This window comes from Eubalaena glacialis, chromosome 9 (assembly GCF_028564815.1).
Source record: "Eubalaena glacialis isolate mEubGla1 chromosome 9, mEubGla1.1.hap2.+ XY, whole genome shotgun sequence".
NCBI lineage: Eukaryota > Metazoa > Chordata > Mammalia > Artiodactyla > Balaenidae > Eubalaena > Eubalaena glacialis.
Window position 1 is genome coordinate 89,161,697 of NC_083724.1, and position 20,899 is coordinate 89,182,595.

General features: G+C 43.4%; 1 protein-coding gene across 5 annotated transcripts in view; it reads left to right on the plus strand.

Annotated features, from left to right (window-relative positions):
* The window catches only part of ERCC6L2 (ERCC excision repair 6 like 2), a 170,532-nt gene that overhangs the window by 148,429 nt on the left and 1,204 nt on the right, over positions 1 to 20,899 (plus strand). For 3 of the 5 annotated variants that reach the window (XM_061200588.1, XM_061200589.1, XM_061200586.1), the window contains exon 19: positions 1,569 to 3,245. The exons of 1 other annotated variant lie outside the window; for it this stretch is intronic. In XM_061200588.1, the coding sequence (XP_061056571.1) occupies positions 1,569 to 2,541 (973 nt within the window). In that variant the 3' untranslated portion in view covers positions 2,542 to 3,245. Of the gene's footprint in view, positions 1 to 1,568; positions 3,246 to 8,770; positions 9,351 to 20,899 lie in introns of those variants that run through there. One more of the 5 variants, XM_061200590.1, reaches the window with a different exon arrangement.

Here is a 20,899-nt window from a genome sequence, read left to right on the forward strand (position 1 = left end):
CTAGAAGGCTTCCTGGCTCATCTTTACCTGACTGGCTTGTGGTGACAGCAGAGAAGCCTTCCCTGCCACCTTGTCCACTACCAGTCACTGGCTTAGGTACCCCTTCTGTGGGTGCCAACAGGGTGCCGTATTTACCTCCATCATGGGGTTTATCACTCCCTTCTGGTTTGATTTTCATGTATCTCTCTCCCCCAACTAGACTATAAACTCCTTGACGACAGGGAACTGGGGTTTGTTCACTGTTGTATAGTTTCTTTTACAGTGCCTAGCAAATAAGAGGGCTCTATAAATATTTGTTGAGTGGATAAATGAATGTTGTAAGGAAATATTATATAAAAATAGATATAATTCTACAATTTGGGGACTTTTAATCATATGCTGCAGCACTATCTATGGCTTTTGTTTAAAAGAACATTTATAAGTATTGGGCTCTCCTGACTCATGGCCTAAACTCAGCATCAGCAAACCAATACCCTCTGTCTTAGTCTGCTATAACAGAATACCACAGACTGCGGCTTAAAAGACAGAAATTTACTTCTCACAGTACTGGCGCCTGGGAAGTCCAAGATCAGGGTGCCAGCTGATTTGGTTCCTGGTGAGAGCTCTCTCCCTGGCTTGCAGATGGCCACCTTCTCACTGTGTCCTTTCATGGCAGAGAGAGAGCTCTCTGGTGACTTTTTATGACCTCTTTTAACCTTAATTACCTGCTAAAGGCCCCATCTCCAAATACAGTCACACTGGGGTTTAGGGCTTCAACTTATGAATTTTGGGGGAGGATACAGTTCAGTCCATAGAACCCTCACCTAGGGAAAGGAGCAGAGTCTAGTGCCCAGGGTTCCTAAACAACCTTTCCACTTCTTTCTTAGCAGGGTTTCAGAAGGCTCATTTCCTCACACATGCATATAACAGCTTTTATTAATATCTTATACTAAGACTGAAACGCATTTCTTCAAATAGCATCTGACTTATTAGTTTAGCTATCTATACTGAAGTCAGATCAATACTGAAAAAGAATCTAGGTTTATCAGTTTAGAACTTTCCTTTAGGCTCATCAAAAAGTTGTGTGAAATTTCTATATTGTATTGATATTTGTGGAAGGAGAAAAGAGGAGATAGATGAAAAAAATTCCTGTCTTAATTTTTCAGCATTTTCTCTTTTCTATTTATTAAGACCCTTCTTTGACAGTTTTATTTCATGGATCTTGAATGCAATATAGATTTCCAAATACAGATTAGATAAATTATGATTTTCATGTAAGGCATAAATTGGCTGACTGGAGTAGCAGCATGCTGGGATCACACAATTCCCAGGAAATACCTGATAGTATAAGTCAGAATAACTTAAAAAGCTGGTAATTTCATGAGCTAGAATATTTTTTTCAATAGTGTAAGGAAAGAGATCACATTCTCCTAAGTGTAAAATGCATGTTCATTATGGAATTAAGCTAATATATGCTAAAGGAATACGATTACATTGCTTTGTTGCTACATAGCATAACACTGAAGACAAGCTCTTTAAAAATAAAATGTAGTAAAAATAACCACTGGTTTTGTTCATTAAATCTTCAGAAAACAATTTGAAGAAATGGCTTCTTATTTTAAGTTGTCTTCTGTAAAGGAATTTGCTAAATATATAACTAATGCCACATCAGAAGAACGACAGAAAATGCTAAGAGACTTTTATGCTTCTCAGTATCCAGAGGTAAAAGAATTTTTTGTGGATTCCCCTTCAGAATGCATTAAATCTGCCTATGAGGAAGGAGAGAGAGTCAGGAATCTGTCTGAAAAAAGAGAGTCTCTTATAAAAGAAAGGGTGTCAGATTCTGTAACTTTGTCATTTAAAAATTCTACCAAAAAATGTTCTCAAATTTGCAGCCCAAAAATATATAAAGAAAAATCAATTAAGTTTCGAAATCACAGTTTCTATAGAGAAGAGGTGCTTTCTAATGATGTGGAAACTAAGAAATTACCTATAAGCTCTACCCAAGAGACGAACAATGGGAAAAACAGCCAAGCACCCAAAGATACTGTAGCATCCTGTTTCCTGAACAGTAAGTCTGGAGCGTATGAGTTGGAAAAGTTGGAAAATACCATGAAAAACCGACAGAACCTCACAGGATTGGGTGTTTCAAGAAATGGACCCCTTTTCAAAGTGGAAAACAAAAAGATGGAAAATCCAGTGTTAGAAAACACTTCTGTGGTAAGCTTACTTGGTGACACCTCTATTCTTGATGACCTCTTTAAAAGTCACGGGAACAGTCCCACACGACTGCCAAAGAAAGTTCTTTCAGGGCCCATGGAGAAAGCAAAACAGAGACCAAAAGATTTCTGGGACATCTTGAATGAACAGAATGACGAGAGTCTTAGTAAACTCACCGACTTGGCAGTAATAGAGACTCTGTGTGAAAAAGTGCCTTCTGCTGCATCCTCCAAAAGGAAAGAGGATCTTGAAGCTCCTCTTTGGAAATCAAATGAGAAATTTTTGTGGAAAAAATTTAACTCCAGTGATACAGATGAAAGCACAACTAATACACAAGAGTAAATACATAAACACACAAATTACTACAACCAATGAACTTCTGCCATCAACGTTTACAACACTGTATTCCACACTAATTATGTTACACAGTTGTCAACATATATTTTTAATAAACTCTTGCTCTAGGGTTTTCTTTTTAAGTCTAAAATGTTATCATGTATTGGTTTTCCTTGATAGCTGATTTGATCTTTTAAAAAAATATGATTGTATTATAGTATAAACCTCTTTTATGAAATGGAAAATATTCTGGATTTGTTATCAGGAGACCTGGGGTATCTCTCTTATTGTATAATTATGTGACCTTAGATAAGTCATTTAGGCTGGTGTGCAACCATTTCCTAGCATGAAAGATGAAGGGCTTGAACTTGACCCACATGAGTGTCCTTCCAGTTTAAAACAGCTTTGTTTCACTCTCCTAGATTCCATTAAGTCATAGGCCAAATTATGCTCACCCCCGCAAATCAAATGTATACTAATGAGTTTCTTTCTTACTACCATTTGGAAAATTATTAACTTTTATTTTCCCTCAGTATCATGTACTACTATTATGAAATTATTTATACAAAAGTAATAACTAGTACTGAATACATGATGTGTATTAAAATAGTAAGCTTATAAACTCAAAATCAAAGGGTTAATGTTGTATCACTTTGATATATGTTGCAGTAATACAATAAGTATACAATTATTATCATTAGCCACAGAACACCAATGCGTCAACTTTTTGTACAACTATATAAAGCTTTGTATAGTACTTTGCATTTTTTTAAGTATGAATAAATGAGTAAACATTTGATTTTATTTAAAACTCTTATATTTTGTTGAACTTAACTTATATAGTTTATAACCAATGGAATGTGCTTGTTGTTGAATTCACTTATTTGGAAACATTCACTCAGCCCCTATGGGTGCTGTGCTAGGAGCTCGAGATGTACAGGTGAGGCACTGCTACCAGTAAAACAAAGGAAACCATATGTATAAAGAGTCGGGTCTGTAAAGCCCCTGGCATCATGCCTGGCACATGGTAGCAGGACCTGAGGCTTATACTGACCCACACACAGATACACTGTGGCAACTTTCCCTCAGTTGAACCCGCAGGGCTATGATGGGAGGAAATGTCCAGAAAATAGCAGTGAACCGGGAAATGGTGGTGCTCGGAGATCACTGTGAATTGTTACTGTATTGAGGGGAGGGGGCCTTTGGAGTACCCAGCCATCGCAGTGTGGAGCCATTGCTCAGAAATGGGGAAAAAAAGAAAGAAAAATCTTTTCTTAAGGGACTGAATGGCCAAGTATGTTTTTCTCTAGGGCAGTGTTGAGAGCTGTGAAATATATATTATTTCATGACCCAGTACACGTGTTAATACATATATATGAATGAAAATGTTTATGAAATAATATTTACCCTTAAGGCATGCAACATATTTTGGTATTTTCTCTTCTATTGCACTTTTGCCTCTTGTGTATGTATGTTTTTTAATGCTTTCATAACCCACTAAATTGATTTCATGACCCACTAATGACTGGGAACCGCAGTTCAAAAATTCTGTTTTAGGTTATATAGACTTAGTCTTTTTTTTTTTTTTGCTGCTCGCAGCTGAGTTGTGTCCAGACTTATTAGATGCTACATTTCACCACCAGGAGCTTGCTACAAAATGAATGTGCTGTGCAGTGTGTGATAGACTTGACATATAAATGTTAGACTGCTGTGGGGTCAGCTGTACGAGGAGCTCAGAAAGAAAGTAGATGCATCTTCATCTCAGTTTATATATCAGACAGTAGAGTTCAGTCATTTTAATCAAAGTGTATCTTTCATAAAGTACCTTTTAATTTTTTTACATAGACATGACCTTAGAAACATAAAATGATGTTCATACAAATATTACCTCTATACTCTTCAAATATAATTAAATGCTATATAATTTTAGATTTTTATCAGTGCTGGTCAAAATGGGAGCAAAAGTGTACAGATCTGGAGTTTAAAAATTAGTTTCCAACAGTTGTCAGTGAAATGTTTGTCATAATTATCATGTAGGAATGGTTTGCCAAGCAGAGTATGAGGTTCAGTATGGAAATGAGCCACTCAGAACGTTCCAGAAGGGTAACTTTAAGGGTTGACCTTCCTTGCAGTGGAGCAGTGGGAAGATTTGGTTCAACTATTGATGAATGTGAGAACAGACACTGTAATAAGAATCCTTCCTTCCCCACTCCACTGGTGTCATGCCACCAAGTTCTCCCAACTAAGAAGGTGACCACAGGCAAATCCCAGGGTTTCTTTCAGCATCAGTTTCCCCTTTAAATTTGAGATGGACTGTATTGGTAGTGTTCAAGCATTTTTTTTTTTTAATTTTTTATTTATTATTTATTTATTATTTTTTTTAATTTTTGGCTGTGTTGGGTCTTCGTTTCTGTGCGAGGGCCTTCTCCAGTTGTGGCAAGTGGGGGCCACTCTTCATCGCGGTGCGCGGGCCTCTCACTATCGCAGACTCTCTTGTTGCGGAGCACAGGCTCCAGACGCGCAGGCTCAGTAACTGTGGCTCACGGGCCTAGTTGCTCCGCGGCATGTGGGATCTTCCCAGACCAGGGCTCGAACCTGTGTCCCCTGCATTGGCAGGCAGATTCTCAACCACTGCACCACCAGGGAAGCCCCCAAGCATTTTTTTAAGCAAAGGAACTCTACCGTAATTAGAGGCTCAATTATTTATAAGAATTAAAATGGAGGTCTGTTGATTCAAGCAGCACCACTGTGGCTCCGTGGAGCATTAGTTTGAAAACGACAGGGATGAGATCATTGCCAAAAAATCTTCCAACTTCAAGTTTCCACGATTCTATTTGCCACAATCTGTATTTTTTACTTCTCTTCAAAGCAACAATAGAGTTTCTGGCTGCTAGCACTCAAAACATAATTATCAGTATTGGAAACTGAGGCAAGATACTGTGAGACCATTGCACTTGAACTCTTCAGAGTTCCCTTCAAGCCCTGAAACCACTTCTTTGAGTAAATTAACATCATCTGCAAGCAGTGCAGCTGCCCCTGAGTGTTCAAGGTGAAAGAGCCTTAGTTTGCAGAGATGAGTTGGTGATAAACTTTTCATCAATCCATAGAAAATGAGAAAGCCAAGGACAGTATAGGGTTGTTTTTAAAGTTGAATGAGCAGTTTTAAGATTCTGAAGTTATCCTTCATGATATAAAATAGTCATCTTTTATGAAATGATAGCATATCATAGTTTTTCGCCTATTTCATTGTCCTTACTTGATATAAAAGTTGATAACCATATGTCAGTTCCCAAAAGTTTTGACATTTACTAGTCTATAAAATCCAAAAGAATGGGTTCACTGCCTGCCTCAAAGGTCATTTTTCACATATGAGGCAATAGAGCTCCACGGTCACTATGTCATAAACCCAGTTAACAGTGGGTCTAGAACCCACCAAGGATGTCAGTGAACCTATAAGATCCTATAAGATGCATCTGCCTTCAAAGAGCCCAGAGTGCAGAGCACTTTTTAGGCTTCTCACCTAATTCTCATTTAATCATCACTGATGTGATCTTGTTTCCCAGTTCTATCCCCACCTTTTGCAAAGCATCCTCCACCCAGCGCTTCTGGAGGGCCTTAAAGGGAAGGTTCGTAAGCTGAGGAACAGGTCTTGGCACTGGTGACACTGCATTTGCCCTGGGTGACAGCCCCGTGCACTGCCCTGTCTCCACACCTCCCCCAGTGCTGGCTCCATGTGGTGTTTGTGGCAGGTGGAGAGAACACCGTTGCCTCACAGGATCTTGCAGAGTATTAAGTATGAAAACAGCCACTTGGGTGTTTACTCTCTGCCCCTAGGGGGAGAGACTCGGACTGACCTTCCCTTCAGAAGTCTAAGTCTGTGTGGTCCCCAGCCCTGAAGTGGCAAGTCAGAACTACCTGCAGAGGCTTTTCCACACACGGGTGCCCAGGTCCCTCCCCAGAAGATTCTAGTTCAGAAGGTCTAGGATTCAGCATAGATACCCATTTTTATTTTTAAAGTTTCACAATAATTCTGATATGTTAATGTTTTGTCTGAGATTTTGTTGCTGGACAGGACTCACTTGACCTCTCCAGTGAGCCCCCAACCCACGTGAAACCAGTGGACATGCAACTGAGCTCACGCTGGAGCAATCCTGTATTTTTTTTAGGCCCCAAAGTGGTTGTTATGTTTCCATAAAAATACCCCCACACAGAATTGTTTCTCTGATTAAACTTTACCAAAACTACTTCATTTATTTATTTTTTTTACTGTAGGTTAACAATTTTTGTGGTAATATTTATCCCCTAAATTTCCAAATTTAAGACCAATCTTATTTCTATGAGCATGATGCCCTTATGTCACTGACATGGATAATGCCCAATGGACATTCTTGGTTTTGTACTGCTTTCTCTCATAGTTAAAAATCAAGAATGCCTCTTTCTACAGATGTCTTTTTGCGCCCCTTCCTCTCATTGAAAGAAATAACTGAAACTCAATTTATATTGTTTATATATTTAAGCAAGGGGGAAAGTGTGCATCTTGGATGTATAGGAAATCTTGGAATTTCCTGTACATCTCTAAGGAAACTCCAGTGAGTCCTCTTGTCAAATATGAGTTTTTGTCCCCCTCCCCATATCTTTTAACTTTGGGTTTTTCTTTATTTTTTGTAAAGTGAAACTTTGTAAAGTGAAACTGGACTGAAAGATGGACTTCAAAAGAAGCCTCATAATAGCTAATTCATATATATTTTCTTCTTTCCTAAAGCCATTATAAAAGTATTGATAAAAACAACAAAAAATCTTAATTTTTCAAAACATAAATGTCAACATGTGGTCATGGGAACTTCTGATTTTGCATGATCAGAGCCTGCCTGGCCTGCCCATCTGCCAGCGTCCTCACTATGCTTCCAACAGTCAACTCTGTCTCACTGTATCAGCCAGTACTCACCGCCTTCCTGACCCAGTGCCAATGCCCTGAGTGGCCTCCCTTCAGCACTGCCTGGCCAAACCCCAGGTTTTTTCCAGGTCAGTCCTTACCCACCCCTCCCTGCCCCCAAGCATCCTGCTCACCAGTATCAATGGAGCCCCCAGTGCCCTGCCCAGCAACCTAATAGCTTCCCCTCCTCAATCAGCTTTCCCCACTCTCCGCAAACACTACATCAAACCTGCATCTCAGTCTTCTTAACTCCCCAATTTCCCTATTTAGTAGATACCTCACCCTCCAGCTTCACACATTGGGAAATGCCATCAGCAAAGGAGCTCTGAATGTCATATGTGGGACAATGCAGAGGCCCTATCACCAGGCAAGTCAACCCCAGAGGCAGCAATTCACTGACCTCCCATGAAAAGGGAAAACCAACCAGTTAGTGGGGCCCTTGCAGAGGTGCCAGTCACCACCTGAAATGGCCCAGAGCTGCCACATTGCCCTGAAAGGCATAACAGCTCCTATAGTCCTAAAAGACACCCTAGGGCACAGCAGTGTGCTGGGGGATGTTGGGGAGGACAGCCAGGTCTCAGGAAGACTAGAGTGACCCCTAGGAAGGTATGTGGGTAAGGGAACAAGAGCCGCCAAGGAACCCAGGCACAAATGACGGGTGCTCTCTGAGTGAAGCATGATTTGGGCTGGAGTGATAAGAGCAGGTCACCCCCAAATTCTGGAGATGGGTCGGTGGCCAGACCTGAAAGAATGGGAAGGCCAGAACATCACTTCCTCCCTTGGCCTTTAAAACCCTAAATGAGCAGGAACGTGGGCCTAGTAGAGAAGTTGGAGCTTTGGACTGCCAAACATAAAAATGCTTCTGACGACTAACCTAACCTCCAAAATACGTAAGAGGGGCGGGGGACAAGAGGGCGGAGGGGGAGACTGAGAGCTCGGGTGTCAATGACTGCAAGTCCTGAGTGTCGGGGCACTGGCAGCACCTCGCAGATTTCCGTCTCTGGGCAAGGGGAGGCTGATGGGCTTTTCCTCCCTCGCCTGTTACTCTGTGGGATGGTGTCGGGCACGTGGAGCCGCGCTGCGGCTTGCGGTGCGGGATAGGACCGCGGACCCGAGCGCGAGCGCGCCCTCTGCTCTGCCCCTCGCCCCCGCTTTTCCCCGGCCCTGCACTCCCTCTCCCAGGAGCGCTGTCGGGGAATCCACCTTACTCCCTGCTCCGCCTTCCCATCCCGCCCGGCAGGCAAATATTAGAGAGTGTATGTAGAAATTGCTTCAAGTAAAGCTCATGTGAATTTTCCTCAGCGAGTTTCCAGAAGGCCGCCCGCCGCCGCTGAGGATCGTCGCTGGAAACCCCCGCTGCAGTGCCACAAAACGGGAGAGGGGGTTCACCGCCCCCAAGCAGGGGAGACAATCTGTTCCTCCGAATCAGGTTTATTTTCTCCTTTTGGGGGAAAAAAGAAGGAAAGCTAATTACATTACGCTCTGGCTGTATTGATGGAAAACATGGAAGCAAACTGCAGGGACTTGCGCCTCGAGGGCGCGTGATCTTCCACTAGCCGCGCAAGCCTCAGGAAAGTCCCCGAGTCCCTCTGTGCGCAGGAAACGATGGGTGGCCGATCTCCACCGCGCCCCGGGGTCTCGTCCACCGCGAAAAGTGAGGCAAGGAAGGCGGAGGGGCGGCCCTTTGTGGGGGCCTGCTTACCCTCGAGCTTCGGGTGCAGGGAGCGCTTGATAATCCCCAGCCCTGGTCTGGGGGACCAGGCGGGAGCTTGCGACCCCGCCGGGGACAGACAGGGGCGGTGGATGTGGGCTGGCGGCGGCGTGAATTGCCCCCGCGCGCACACGCCACAGTTAGCTGCGCGCAGCCCGCGATCGCCCAGCACGCAGACACCGCTCGGGCAGGCGGGGTCAGCACTCTGCGGGTTGTGAAAGGCGAGACCCTCTGCCGGCCGCGCCGGGGCTGGGGGATCGAGCCGACAGGGGCCCCTCCCCGCCGCCCGCGCCCGTCCCGCCCTGGCCGCGGAGGGCGCGCGGCCACCGGGTGTGAAGGGCGACGGTTTCTGCGGTCTGGCTGGCGGCCGGCCGAAAGATCAGCCTCAGCTTGATCCCCAGCGCGTCTAACTGAGGTCAAGCAAAGCAGGAGGGCGGAGGCGCCGGGGAGGTGGGCGGAATGGGAGCTCTGACGGAGGACGGTGAGGTGCGGAGGGAGGGAGGAAGGAAGCCAGCGGCTAGATGGAACTCCTCCTGGCGGGTTCCAAGCTCGGTACCTGCGAGTGCCCCTGGGCGGCTCGTCCAGGCACACCCGACAGCCGAGAAGCCGACGGTCCGGGGAGGAAATGGGGCCTAGCACCTACTTGCACAGCACCTAGACCAGAGCCAGCTGCTGCAGAAGCAGGCCCCCAACGTGTAAAAATACTCCACCTCCTGCCCTAACTCCATCCCTGCACTCCCCGCCTCCTCTGGGCCTGCTGCTTGTCCCAAACTGCACGTGTCGTACCCCCCCCCCCAAGATCATCCCTGCACCTGCCCTCCCTACCTTCCATCTTCCTCCCTCCATCCAAGCCTGGTGCTTGGCCAAGGGCCCTTTCCCAGCCTAGAAAGTCAAGAGATCAAGTCCTAGAGATTATTTCTCCAAAGTAACGACTCAAACTGCCAAGGGCCTGAGGTCCCGCCCCTCCACCTCCCATCTGGATGCCTGCAGACTTCTCCCTGGATTCCTACTCTCGCTCCTCCTCCCTCCCTAATCCGTTTTTCACACTGCTTCTAAGAGCCTGTTGAAGCACAAGGGGACCCCGGTGGTGGTAAACCACGTATTTCCTCTGTTAAGCAGGCTAAGGGTGCTTGGGCTGGGGAATAAATGTTCTGAGGACTTCGGCTCACATTTATTGAGTGCTTACTATGTCATTTGTTAAACACTTCAAGTGGATATTCTCATTTGACTGCCCAACAACCCTTCCGGATAGGTATTATTAAGTATTGTTATCTATTATTATTATCATCTATTATTACGAAGGAAGAAACTGAGGCACAGAGGATCACATAGCTTATGAGTAGCAGAGGCAATTTGGAGTCAGGCAGTCCTTCCCCACTCCCCATGCGGCCCCCAGTCAATTTCTCCACCACTGCAGAAAGCCCTGACATTCCTATCAGGGATGGAATGACCCACAGCACCTGCTCCCTTTCCAGGACCCACACTGGCACCACAAGAGTCCCTAGCCCCCATTTCCTGTCTACGACTTAGGGGTGATTCCTCTCCACTGGCCTTTCTATGACCTAGGTAAGATGGGCAGACACTTGAGACGGTAAACAGGAACCATCTGATTACCATTTGCTCAAGTGAATCCCTGCTTTTTATTTCTGTGAACTGAACTATTATGTAATACTTGAACTATTATGTAATACACTACTAAATAACCAGGAGACCACTGAAGAAATCAAAGAGGAAATCAGAAGATACCTAGAAACAAATGACAATGAAAACATGACAATCCAAAACCTATGGGATGCAGCAAAAGCACTTCTAAGAGGGAAGTTTATAGCAATACAATCCTACCTCAAAAAACAAGAAACATCTCAAATAAACAACCTAACCTTACACCTAAAGCAATTACAGAAAGAAGAACAAAAAAAACCCAAAGTTAGCAGAAGGAAAGAAATCATAAAGATCAGATCAGAAATAAATGAAAAAGAAATGAAGGAAACAATAACAAAGATCAATAAAACTAAAAGCTGTTTCTTTGAGAAGATTAAAAAAATGGTAAACCATTAGCCACACTCATCAAGAAAAAAAGGGAGAAGACTCAAATCAATAGAATTAGAAATAAAAAAGTAGAAGTAACAACTGACACTGCAGAAATACAAAGGATCATGAGAGATTACTACAAGCAACTATATGCCAATAAAATGGACAACCTGGAAGAAATGGACAAATTCTTAGAAAAGCACAAACTTCCGAGACTGAACCAGGAAGAAATAGAAAATATAAACAGACCAATCACAAGCACTGAAATGGAGACTGTGATTAAAAATCTTCCAACAAACAAAAGCCCAGGACCAGATGGCTTCCCAGGTGAATTCTATCAAACACTTTGAGAAGAGCTAACACCTATTCTTCTCAAACTCTTCCAAATTATAGCAGAGGGAGGAACACTCCCAAACTCATTCTACGAGGCCACCATCACCCTGATACCAAAACCAGACAAAGACGTCACAAAGAAAGAAAACTACAGGCCAATATCACTGATGAACATAGATGCAAAAATCCTCAACAAAATACTAGCAAACAGAATCCAACAGCACATTAAAAGGATCATACGGCATGATCAAGTGGGGTTTATCCCAGGAATGCAAGGATTCTTCAATATACGCAAATCGATCAATGTGATACACCATATTTACAAATTGAAGGATAAAAACCATATGATCATCTCAATAGATGCAGAAAAAGCTTTCAACAAAATTCAACACCCATTTATGATAAAAATCCTCCAGAAAGTAGGCATAGAGGGAACTTACCTCGACATAATAAAGGCCATAAATGACAAACCCACAGCCAACATCGTTCTCAATGGTGAAAAACTGAAACCATTTCCTCTAAGATCAGGAACAAGACAAGGTTGTCCACTCTCACCACTATAATTCAACATAGTTTTGGAAGTGTTAGCCACAGCAATCAGAGAAGAAAAAGAAATCAAAGGAATCCAAATCAGAAAAGAAGAAGTAAAGCTGTCACTGTCTGCAAATGACATGATACTATACATAGAGAATCCTAAAAATGCTACCAGAAAACTACTAGAGCTAATCAATGAATTTGGTAAAGTAGCAGGATACAAAATTAATGCACTCTTGCATTCCTATACACTAATGGTGAAAAATCTGAAAGAGGTATTAAGGAAACACTCCCATTTACCACTGCAACAAAAAGAATAAAATACCTAGGAATAAACCTACCTAGGGAGACAAAAGACCTGTATGCAGAAAACTATAAGACACTGATGAAAGAAATCAAAGGTGACACAACAGATGGAGAGATATACCATGTTCTTGGATTGGAAGAATCAACACTGTGAAAACTACTATACTATGCAAAGCAATCTACAGATTCAATGCAATCCCTATCAAACTACCACTGGCATTTTTCACAGAACTAGAACAAAAAAATTCACAATTTGTATGGAAACACAAAAGATCCCGAATAGCCAAAGCATTCTTGAGAAAGAAAAACGGAGCTGGAGGAATCAGGCTCCCGGACTTCAGATAATACTACAAAGCTACAGTAATCAAGACACTATTGTACTGGCACAAAAACAGAAATATAGATCACTGGAACAGGATAGAAAGCCCAGAGATAAACCCATGCGCATATGGTCACCTTATTTTTGATAAAGGAGGTAAGAATATACAATGGAGAAAACACAGCTTCTTCAATATGTGGTGCTGGGAAAACTAGACAGCTACATGTAAAAGAATGAAATTAGAACACTCCCTAACACCATACACAAAAATAAACTCAAAATGGATTAAAGACCTAAATGTAAGGCCAGACACTATAAAACTCTTAGAGGAAAACATAGGCAGAACACTCTATGACATAAATCACAGCAAGATCCTTTTTGACCCACCTCGGAGAGAAATGGAAATAAAAACAAAAATAAACAAATGGGACCTAATGAAACTCAAAAGCTTTTGCACAGCAAAGGAAAACATAAACAAGACAAAAAGATAACCCTCAGAATTGGAGAAAATATTTGCAAATGAAGCAACTGACAAAGGATTAATCTCCAGAATTTACAAGCAGCTCATGCAGCTCAATATCAAAGAAACAAACAACCCAATCCAATAATGGGCAGAAGACCTAAATAGACATTTCTCCAAAGAAGATATACAGATTGCCAACAAACACATGAAAGTATGCTCAACATCACAAATCATTAGAGAAATGCAAATCAAAACTACAATGAGGTATCACCTCACACCAGTCAGACTGGCCATCATCAAAAAATCTACAAACAATAAATGCTGGAGAGGGTGTGGAGAAAAGGGAACCCTCTTGCACTGTTGGTGGGAATGTAAATTGATAGAGCCACTATGGAGAACAGTATGGAGGTTCCTTAAAAACCTAAAAATAGAACTACCATATGACCCAGCAATCCCACTTCTGGGCATATACCCTGAGAAAACCATAATGCAAAAAGACTCATGTACCACAATGTTCACTGAAGCTCTATTTACAATAGCCAGGACGTGGAAGCAACCTAAGTGTCCATCAACAGATGAATGGATAAAGAAGATGTGGCACATATATACAATGGAATATTACTCAGCCATAAAAAGAAATGAAATTTAGTTATTTGTAGTGAGGTGGATGGACCTAGAGTCTGTTATACAGAGTGAAGTAAGTCAGAAAGAGAAACAAATACCTTATGCTAACACATATATATGGAATCTAAAAAAAAAAGGGTTCTGAAGCACCTAGGGGCAGGACAGGAATAAAGAGGCATATGTAGAGAATTGACTTGAGGGCACGGGGAGTGGGAAGGGTAAGCTGGGACGTAGTGAGAGAGTAGCATGGACATATATACATTACCAAATGTAAAATAGATAGCTAATGGGAAGCAGCCACATAGCACAGGGAGATCAGCTTGGTGATTTGTGACCACCTAAAGGGGTGGGATAGGGAGGGTGGAAGGGAGATGCAAGAGGGAGGCAATATGGGGATATATGTATATGTATAGCTGATACGCATGTTTATAAAGCAGAAACTAACACACCATTGTAAAGCAATTATACTCCAATAAAGATGTCCAAAAAAAATTTTTTTTAATTAAAAAAAAGGAAGGGAGCATGGTCTGCTTCTGGCTGCAGCTCTGCAGTCTCCCTCTAGTGCCCCCTATTGGCAGAGCCAACGGGGCCAGTGACAGAGGGGAGGGTCAGAGTCCTATGATGGTCCCACAGGACAGAGCAGAGCAGAGTTGAATGGATTGGGAGCTTAATAACTGGCACTGGGGAGAAGGGCAAAGAGAAGGGAGACTGGGAGCAGGAATCACCAGCAGAGGAAGAGACATAGCTGTGGGAGAAGGTGGGAGAGTTCTCCCCAGTCACGTCTTCTGGGGCATCGAATGGAGAGAAGATAGAATACCCTTGAAACAGTGTCAGATGGGCTGACTTTGCCCCAAGCCCATTACCTGCCACTTCACACGCCAGAGTTAGTAACACATACCAACACATATATATATACTATACAGACCATACACCACACACACCACACACACACACACACTACACACAGCACGCACACACACAGCACGCACACACACCACACACACCACATAAACACACCACACACACCACATAACACACCACACACATGACACACACACACCACACACACCACAAACACTCACCACACACACACCACACACACCACATACACACACACCACACACACACCACACACACCACATAAACACACCACACACACACACCACACACATCACACACACCACATAAACACACCACACACACACACCACACACACCACATAAACACACCACACACACACCACACACACACACCACACACACCACATACACGCACCACACACACACACCAAACACACGACACACACCACATAAACACACCACACACACCACATAAACACACCACACATACACACCACACACACACAACACACACACCACATAAACACACCACACACACCACATAAACACACCACATATACACACAACACACACACAACACACACACCACATAAACACACCACACACACACCACATAAACACACCACACACACACCACACACACCACATAAACACACCACACACACACACCACACACACCACATACACACCACACACACACCACACACCACACACACCACATAAACACACCACACACACACACCACACACACCACATACACACCACACACACCACATACACACCACACACACACCACACACCACACACACCACATAAACACGCCACACACACACACCACACACACCAGATAGACACACCACACACACACCACACACACCACACATACACCATGCTTTTGCTCATGAGATTCCTCAGCCTATGTCCAGTTCTCCAGAAGTGGGTCTGGGACAAGGTTTGGTCTGCATGTGATATATTAAAGAAGTGCCACCAGGGGAGGGGGAGGAGGGAGGAAGCCAAGCAAGGATGTGATTTCAGGCTGCATCCAGTGGATGTAGCTTCAATCTGAATTTGCTGGGGACTCTGGAGGCTAAGTTGTACCCACAGCCATCCTAACCTGAGGCCAGAGAGCCTGGATTTCATACTCCTGCACTTAGGAGTCAGAGTCAGCAGTGTCTGACCCTCCTCTGCCCTGGTGACTCTTAACCAATGGCTGACCCTGCAGTTCCATTCCAGGTCAAGATGAGTGGTGTTCAGAGTTGCCACTCTTAGATGGCCTTCCTCCCTTCCTCCCTCCCTTCCTCCCTCCCTTCCTTCCTCCCTTCCTTCCTTCCTTCCTTCCTTCCTTCCTTCCTTCCTTTTTTCTTTCTTTCCTTTCCTAACACTTGTGGGGCCTGGGTAGCGTTGCATGTGGAGGCTCCAGCCTACAGCTTACCCTCCTTCTCTCCCTGCCCATGGCTCCATTAGTCACTGAGAGGGGCCTCACATGTAACGGTGTGGACATCCCAGCTCTGTGCATATAACTTCTAGTTCCACTGAATACATACCCTTTGGCTACCCCTCAGGCCCAGGAGTCCATATATCAAGTGTACACTCCAGGAAAGAGATCTGCCTGAGCCTTGGAAACAGTGGAGTATTTTTATCATTTCGGTTTTTATCTCTCCTTGGGTAAAAGCTGAACACACTACTTCCCTTATTTTGTTTCCCTAAACATTTTAGCATGCATACGAAACAGACCAAATCTGTGGGTAATCAATATTTTTATCCTCCTCCTTAAATCCAAGGACCTTAGAACATTTTAACTCTGAGTCTCCCTTCCCAAATTGTGTGCTCTTTTTATTATGTTTTATCTCTTTAAAAACCCCACAGAACATTATTGTTATTTGGGTTTGATACAGGTAATTCTGTTTACATTTATGCCCATATTTTTATTTTCTTTGTTCATCAATCCTTATTGCTTCTTTGACCGTCCATCCCTTTTTCCATCTATCTGAAGTGCATCCCAGAATTTCCTTTTGGTAGCTTCTGTTGGGGGGAAAAAAAACCCCTAAGTTTATCTTTTTCTGAAAAGTGCTGATTTCAGCACCTTATTAATTCTTTCATATCCTAAAGGGCTTTTGAACAGTTTTTGTATCATCTGGTAAGGGTGGTAAAGAAAGTGAGGAGTTGAAGACTTTCCAATAAATGGAAAAGAGGAGGCAATGTTAATCAACTTGCTTTTCTTTGGGTGGTCCTTTATGCAAAGACATCAAAAAAAAAATACAGCTTTGAGAAAGATGTACCTACAAAAGAGAAAATGATTCATCATTATTACTTTGATTTTCTTTTTTATGGTTCTCACCTCTTCTGAGGACTACAGGATACTTACAAAAAGTTTCTGTCCTCGAATGGCCTAAAGCATTTGGGCCATCCAAGCCTCCTAAAATTGTTTATACACTCTGGTTCCATTTTATCAATTTCTACTCAATATTAATTCACCCTAGTCTGGCTTCCAGCCTCATAATTCTATCTAAACATCTCTCACTGAAGTCACCAATGGCCACTGTGTCAATTCAGGTACTTCTAGAAGCAGACTCTGAGATAGAGTTAGAGGTGCTTCATTGGGGCTAACACCTGTGAAAGATAAAGCAGGAAGGAGAAGGAGCAGGCAGGGAGAGCCCCCTACCACGCTTTGATGTGGATCTGACACCTGTAAAGGAAGAGAGGGCAGGAAGGGGAGAGGGTAGGAAGGACACTGGGCTTCGGGGAGTCTGAGCCCTAGCACTACCACTCTGGTCAGCCACTGGTTGAGGGCTGCCCTGGAGGAACAGGCCTTGTTCAAATACTGAGGCAGATCCTGAGGGCACCACAGCTAGAGGCTGTCAGAAACTGCACTCCTTGGGCCAGGTCCTCCCTGGCAGGGGGATCTGAGTGGTGTACTGACATGTGACCATGGCCACTGTGGCAATAAACCCAGGGTCGTCCTCCAGCCTTGATCTCACCTGACTTCTCTGAACATCAAGATTTTTGACCCATCCCTTCTTCTGAGACTCTATCTTGCCTTGGCTTCTGTATCTCAGTATTTTCCTGGTTTACCTGAGATGTCACTGGATGTTCTTTCTGAGAATTCTTTGCAGGTTCATCTTCATCCACGTGACCTTTATACATGGGTATTGTCCAAGCCTTACTCTTAGGTCTTCTGTTCCACATTCTCCCAGGTGATCTCACCCACACCCATGACTTAAATTACAATCCTGATCTAGAACCCAGTCTCAAATTGGCAACTATCAGAGAGTCAGAGGACAGCTTGATTCAGTTTTGCACATGAGCCTGAGTCCTCCTCTGTCCCTCCGACCCTCAGCTTTCTCAGAGCACATTGCATCAATAATCAATTCTGTAATCTGGACTAATAACTCCCACCCTCAGAGTTGACTGGGGTAATGTACTTGAAGATACTCTGTAAACTGTAAAACACACAAAATAATGTTGTTATTATAACACTTTTCAAAGTTCTCTATTTTCTAGAAAAAACATCCCAAATCCCTCTTTGCATTAAAAATTCAGCCCGAAGTGTATTTTCTACTACCCCATTCATTCACACTCTGCTCTGCATAAACATATCCCAAAGCTGTCTTACTTAGAACACTAGTGTCCCTTAAGATAGAAGTTGATGCTCCATGAAAAAAGTCAAGTTTGAGAAATATTGCTCTCCTGGAAAGTTAAAATATACTCTCTTATATTAAAGGTCCTGAGAAGCATAACCTTTTTAACCACTTTTTTCAACTGCCTTAGCCATAGGGCCTTTTTTTTTTTTCCATGCCACACTATAAAATTCCTGTGGGCCACTAGTGTTCACACAACAGGTAGAAAACTTTGCTCTATGCAGGTGGGACAACTAACTATTCCACCTAAAGAGGTCATCCACAAGTTCTCCCTACCAAAATCCACCCTCTAGTAGGAGGAGACCTGACTCACATCCTTTTCAAAGCCTGGCTGTTCCCTCTCTTCCTTCTATTCTGTGAGCTCCTTAGAATGGTTCCAATAAACCCACCTTTTTGAACCAAGTTGTCCAGTGTAAGTTCTGTTGGTCAAAACTGAAACGCTGCCTGACACACTGGTGGGCAATAAGTCAGTGGAGAGGCCAGAGTCCCAAACTGGAAGTTTCCCGAACACCCCTTACATTTGAATGGATAAATAAATTGTGGTGTATCCCTACAATGGGATACCGTACAGCAATGAGAATGGACTGTCCTCCACATGGGCAATAATATGCATGAATTTCACAAATATAATTAGACAAAAAAGTGAGGCATAATATGAATCCTTTTTTATGAAGGTAAAAAACAGGCAAAACTAACCAATGCTATTAGACGTCAGGATGGTGGTTGCCATTGGAAATGAACAGGGTACAAGAGGGCTGGTTTCCTGGGTGTGCTCACTTTGTGAACATTCATGAGCTGTACCTTATGATGGATGCATTCTTCTGTATGTATGTTATACTCCAGTAAAAAATTTTGGAGGGGTGGTGTCAGAAAAGATCATTCCCCACTGACAATTCCATTGGCAAAACCACCCAGAGGGAACATGTTGATTTCAGGACCAATATAAATGATAGCTTCAATATGATAGCCCCAGGTGTCTTAGCTCACTCTGTGTTTGGTTATCACATTTGTCTAAACATCTGTACCCATAACTTTTACATTTCTATGCATGTCAAAGAGTCATTCTGTATTAATCATGTTTTACATTGTCTATATTTTATGATACTTTGACATCTCAGGACTCTGGGGACCCAGTGAGGGACTACTCCTCCCAGGATTAGCTAATTCCTCCAGGCAGCAAACAACTTGCCTGCATATCTTTCATATGCAAACTAACCCATCCAGAGCCCACACTCCAAACCACCTCCTCTATCTGGATTTTACACTCCTAGAGGCAATATGCTTTTTACACTCCTAGAGGCAATACACTCCTAAAGCCCATGCTTTACCCTCTCTTTCTGCCTCCTGATGGACCCTGGTGCTTCCCCACATGGCCCTGCTATGCCTCCAGTTTCTAGGGATCTGTGAGTATAGACTTCTTCTTTAATGACTGTCATTTCCACATGTCTTACCAACCTGATAAAAACAAATCCTGTGTACATTTCAAAGCACATTCATTCATTCCACAATTTTTTTTAAGCACCTGCTATATTTCAGGCATAGTTTTAGATGCCAAGGATAGAGCAGTGACCATACAAACAAGGTTTGTGCTCTCATGGAGCTCATGTCTAATGGGACAGAGATAATCAACAAGCAAAGAAATAAATGTTTCCAAATAGAGTTAAGGTGGTATGAATGAAATAGGCCAGGATGGGTCATTTTATGTTGTTTGGTTTTTGTTTGTTTGTTTTTTAGGAAGACTGGTCAGAGAAGTTCTCCCCTTAAGGAGGTGACACTTGACCCAGGGTCTGAATAGATGATTGTATACCAAGGGCACCCAGAGATCTGTGATGGGTGCCTGGAGTCATCCAAAATAACCAGAATGACGTATCTGCTGCCAATACTCATCCAGAACAAATTTTCTCCCTTTCTCAACAAGCAAAGGAGGGCTTGAATCCAACAAAAAATAATTTACCTGCATCAGCAAAGTCCACAGCCTGCTCCAATCAAGTTGCCTTCCAAATGCTATAAAGCTGAAGTGCCCAAGCACCAGGACCCAGGGGATGGTTGGGCTACCTGCCTAAAACCTCAGGGCAGCAACCAGCTTGCATATGTGTTTACATAACTGTTTGCAAATAGAAAGGAAGTGTGTAGAGTCCTGAGCCCTCTTTGCTGTCCACTGCCTGGTTCAGCTCCGCACTGACAAAAGCCTTCCCTGGCCACTGCAGACCTGATTGCTCTCCCACCTACCCCCTGCCCCAGGCCCACCCCAGCAAGGGCAGGCTGGCCATCCACCATCCACATTAAGAGCAAACAACATTTCCACCATTTTTTTTTAAGATCCAACTTACTTTGGACAACATTTGAATCAAATAAGGGTAGAAAAATGAAATCTCAGGGCCCTCAACTCATCAGTGGCACAATACAGGTCATTGACATGATGAAGGTCTGTCCAGGAGCCTGAAGCTAAGAGATGCGTATGCCTGGGGGCAGAGAGGGGCTGGCAGCTTCCACATTCCCCTTCCTCAAAGCTCCCAGGCTAGGCCTGGGTATCTCGCACTGGGAACCTTCCACACATGCCCTGGGCCCCAAGGCCAGCGCTACACATACCTCCCTTCACCAAGGAAGAGACA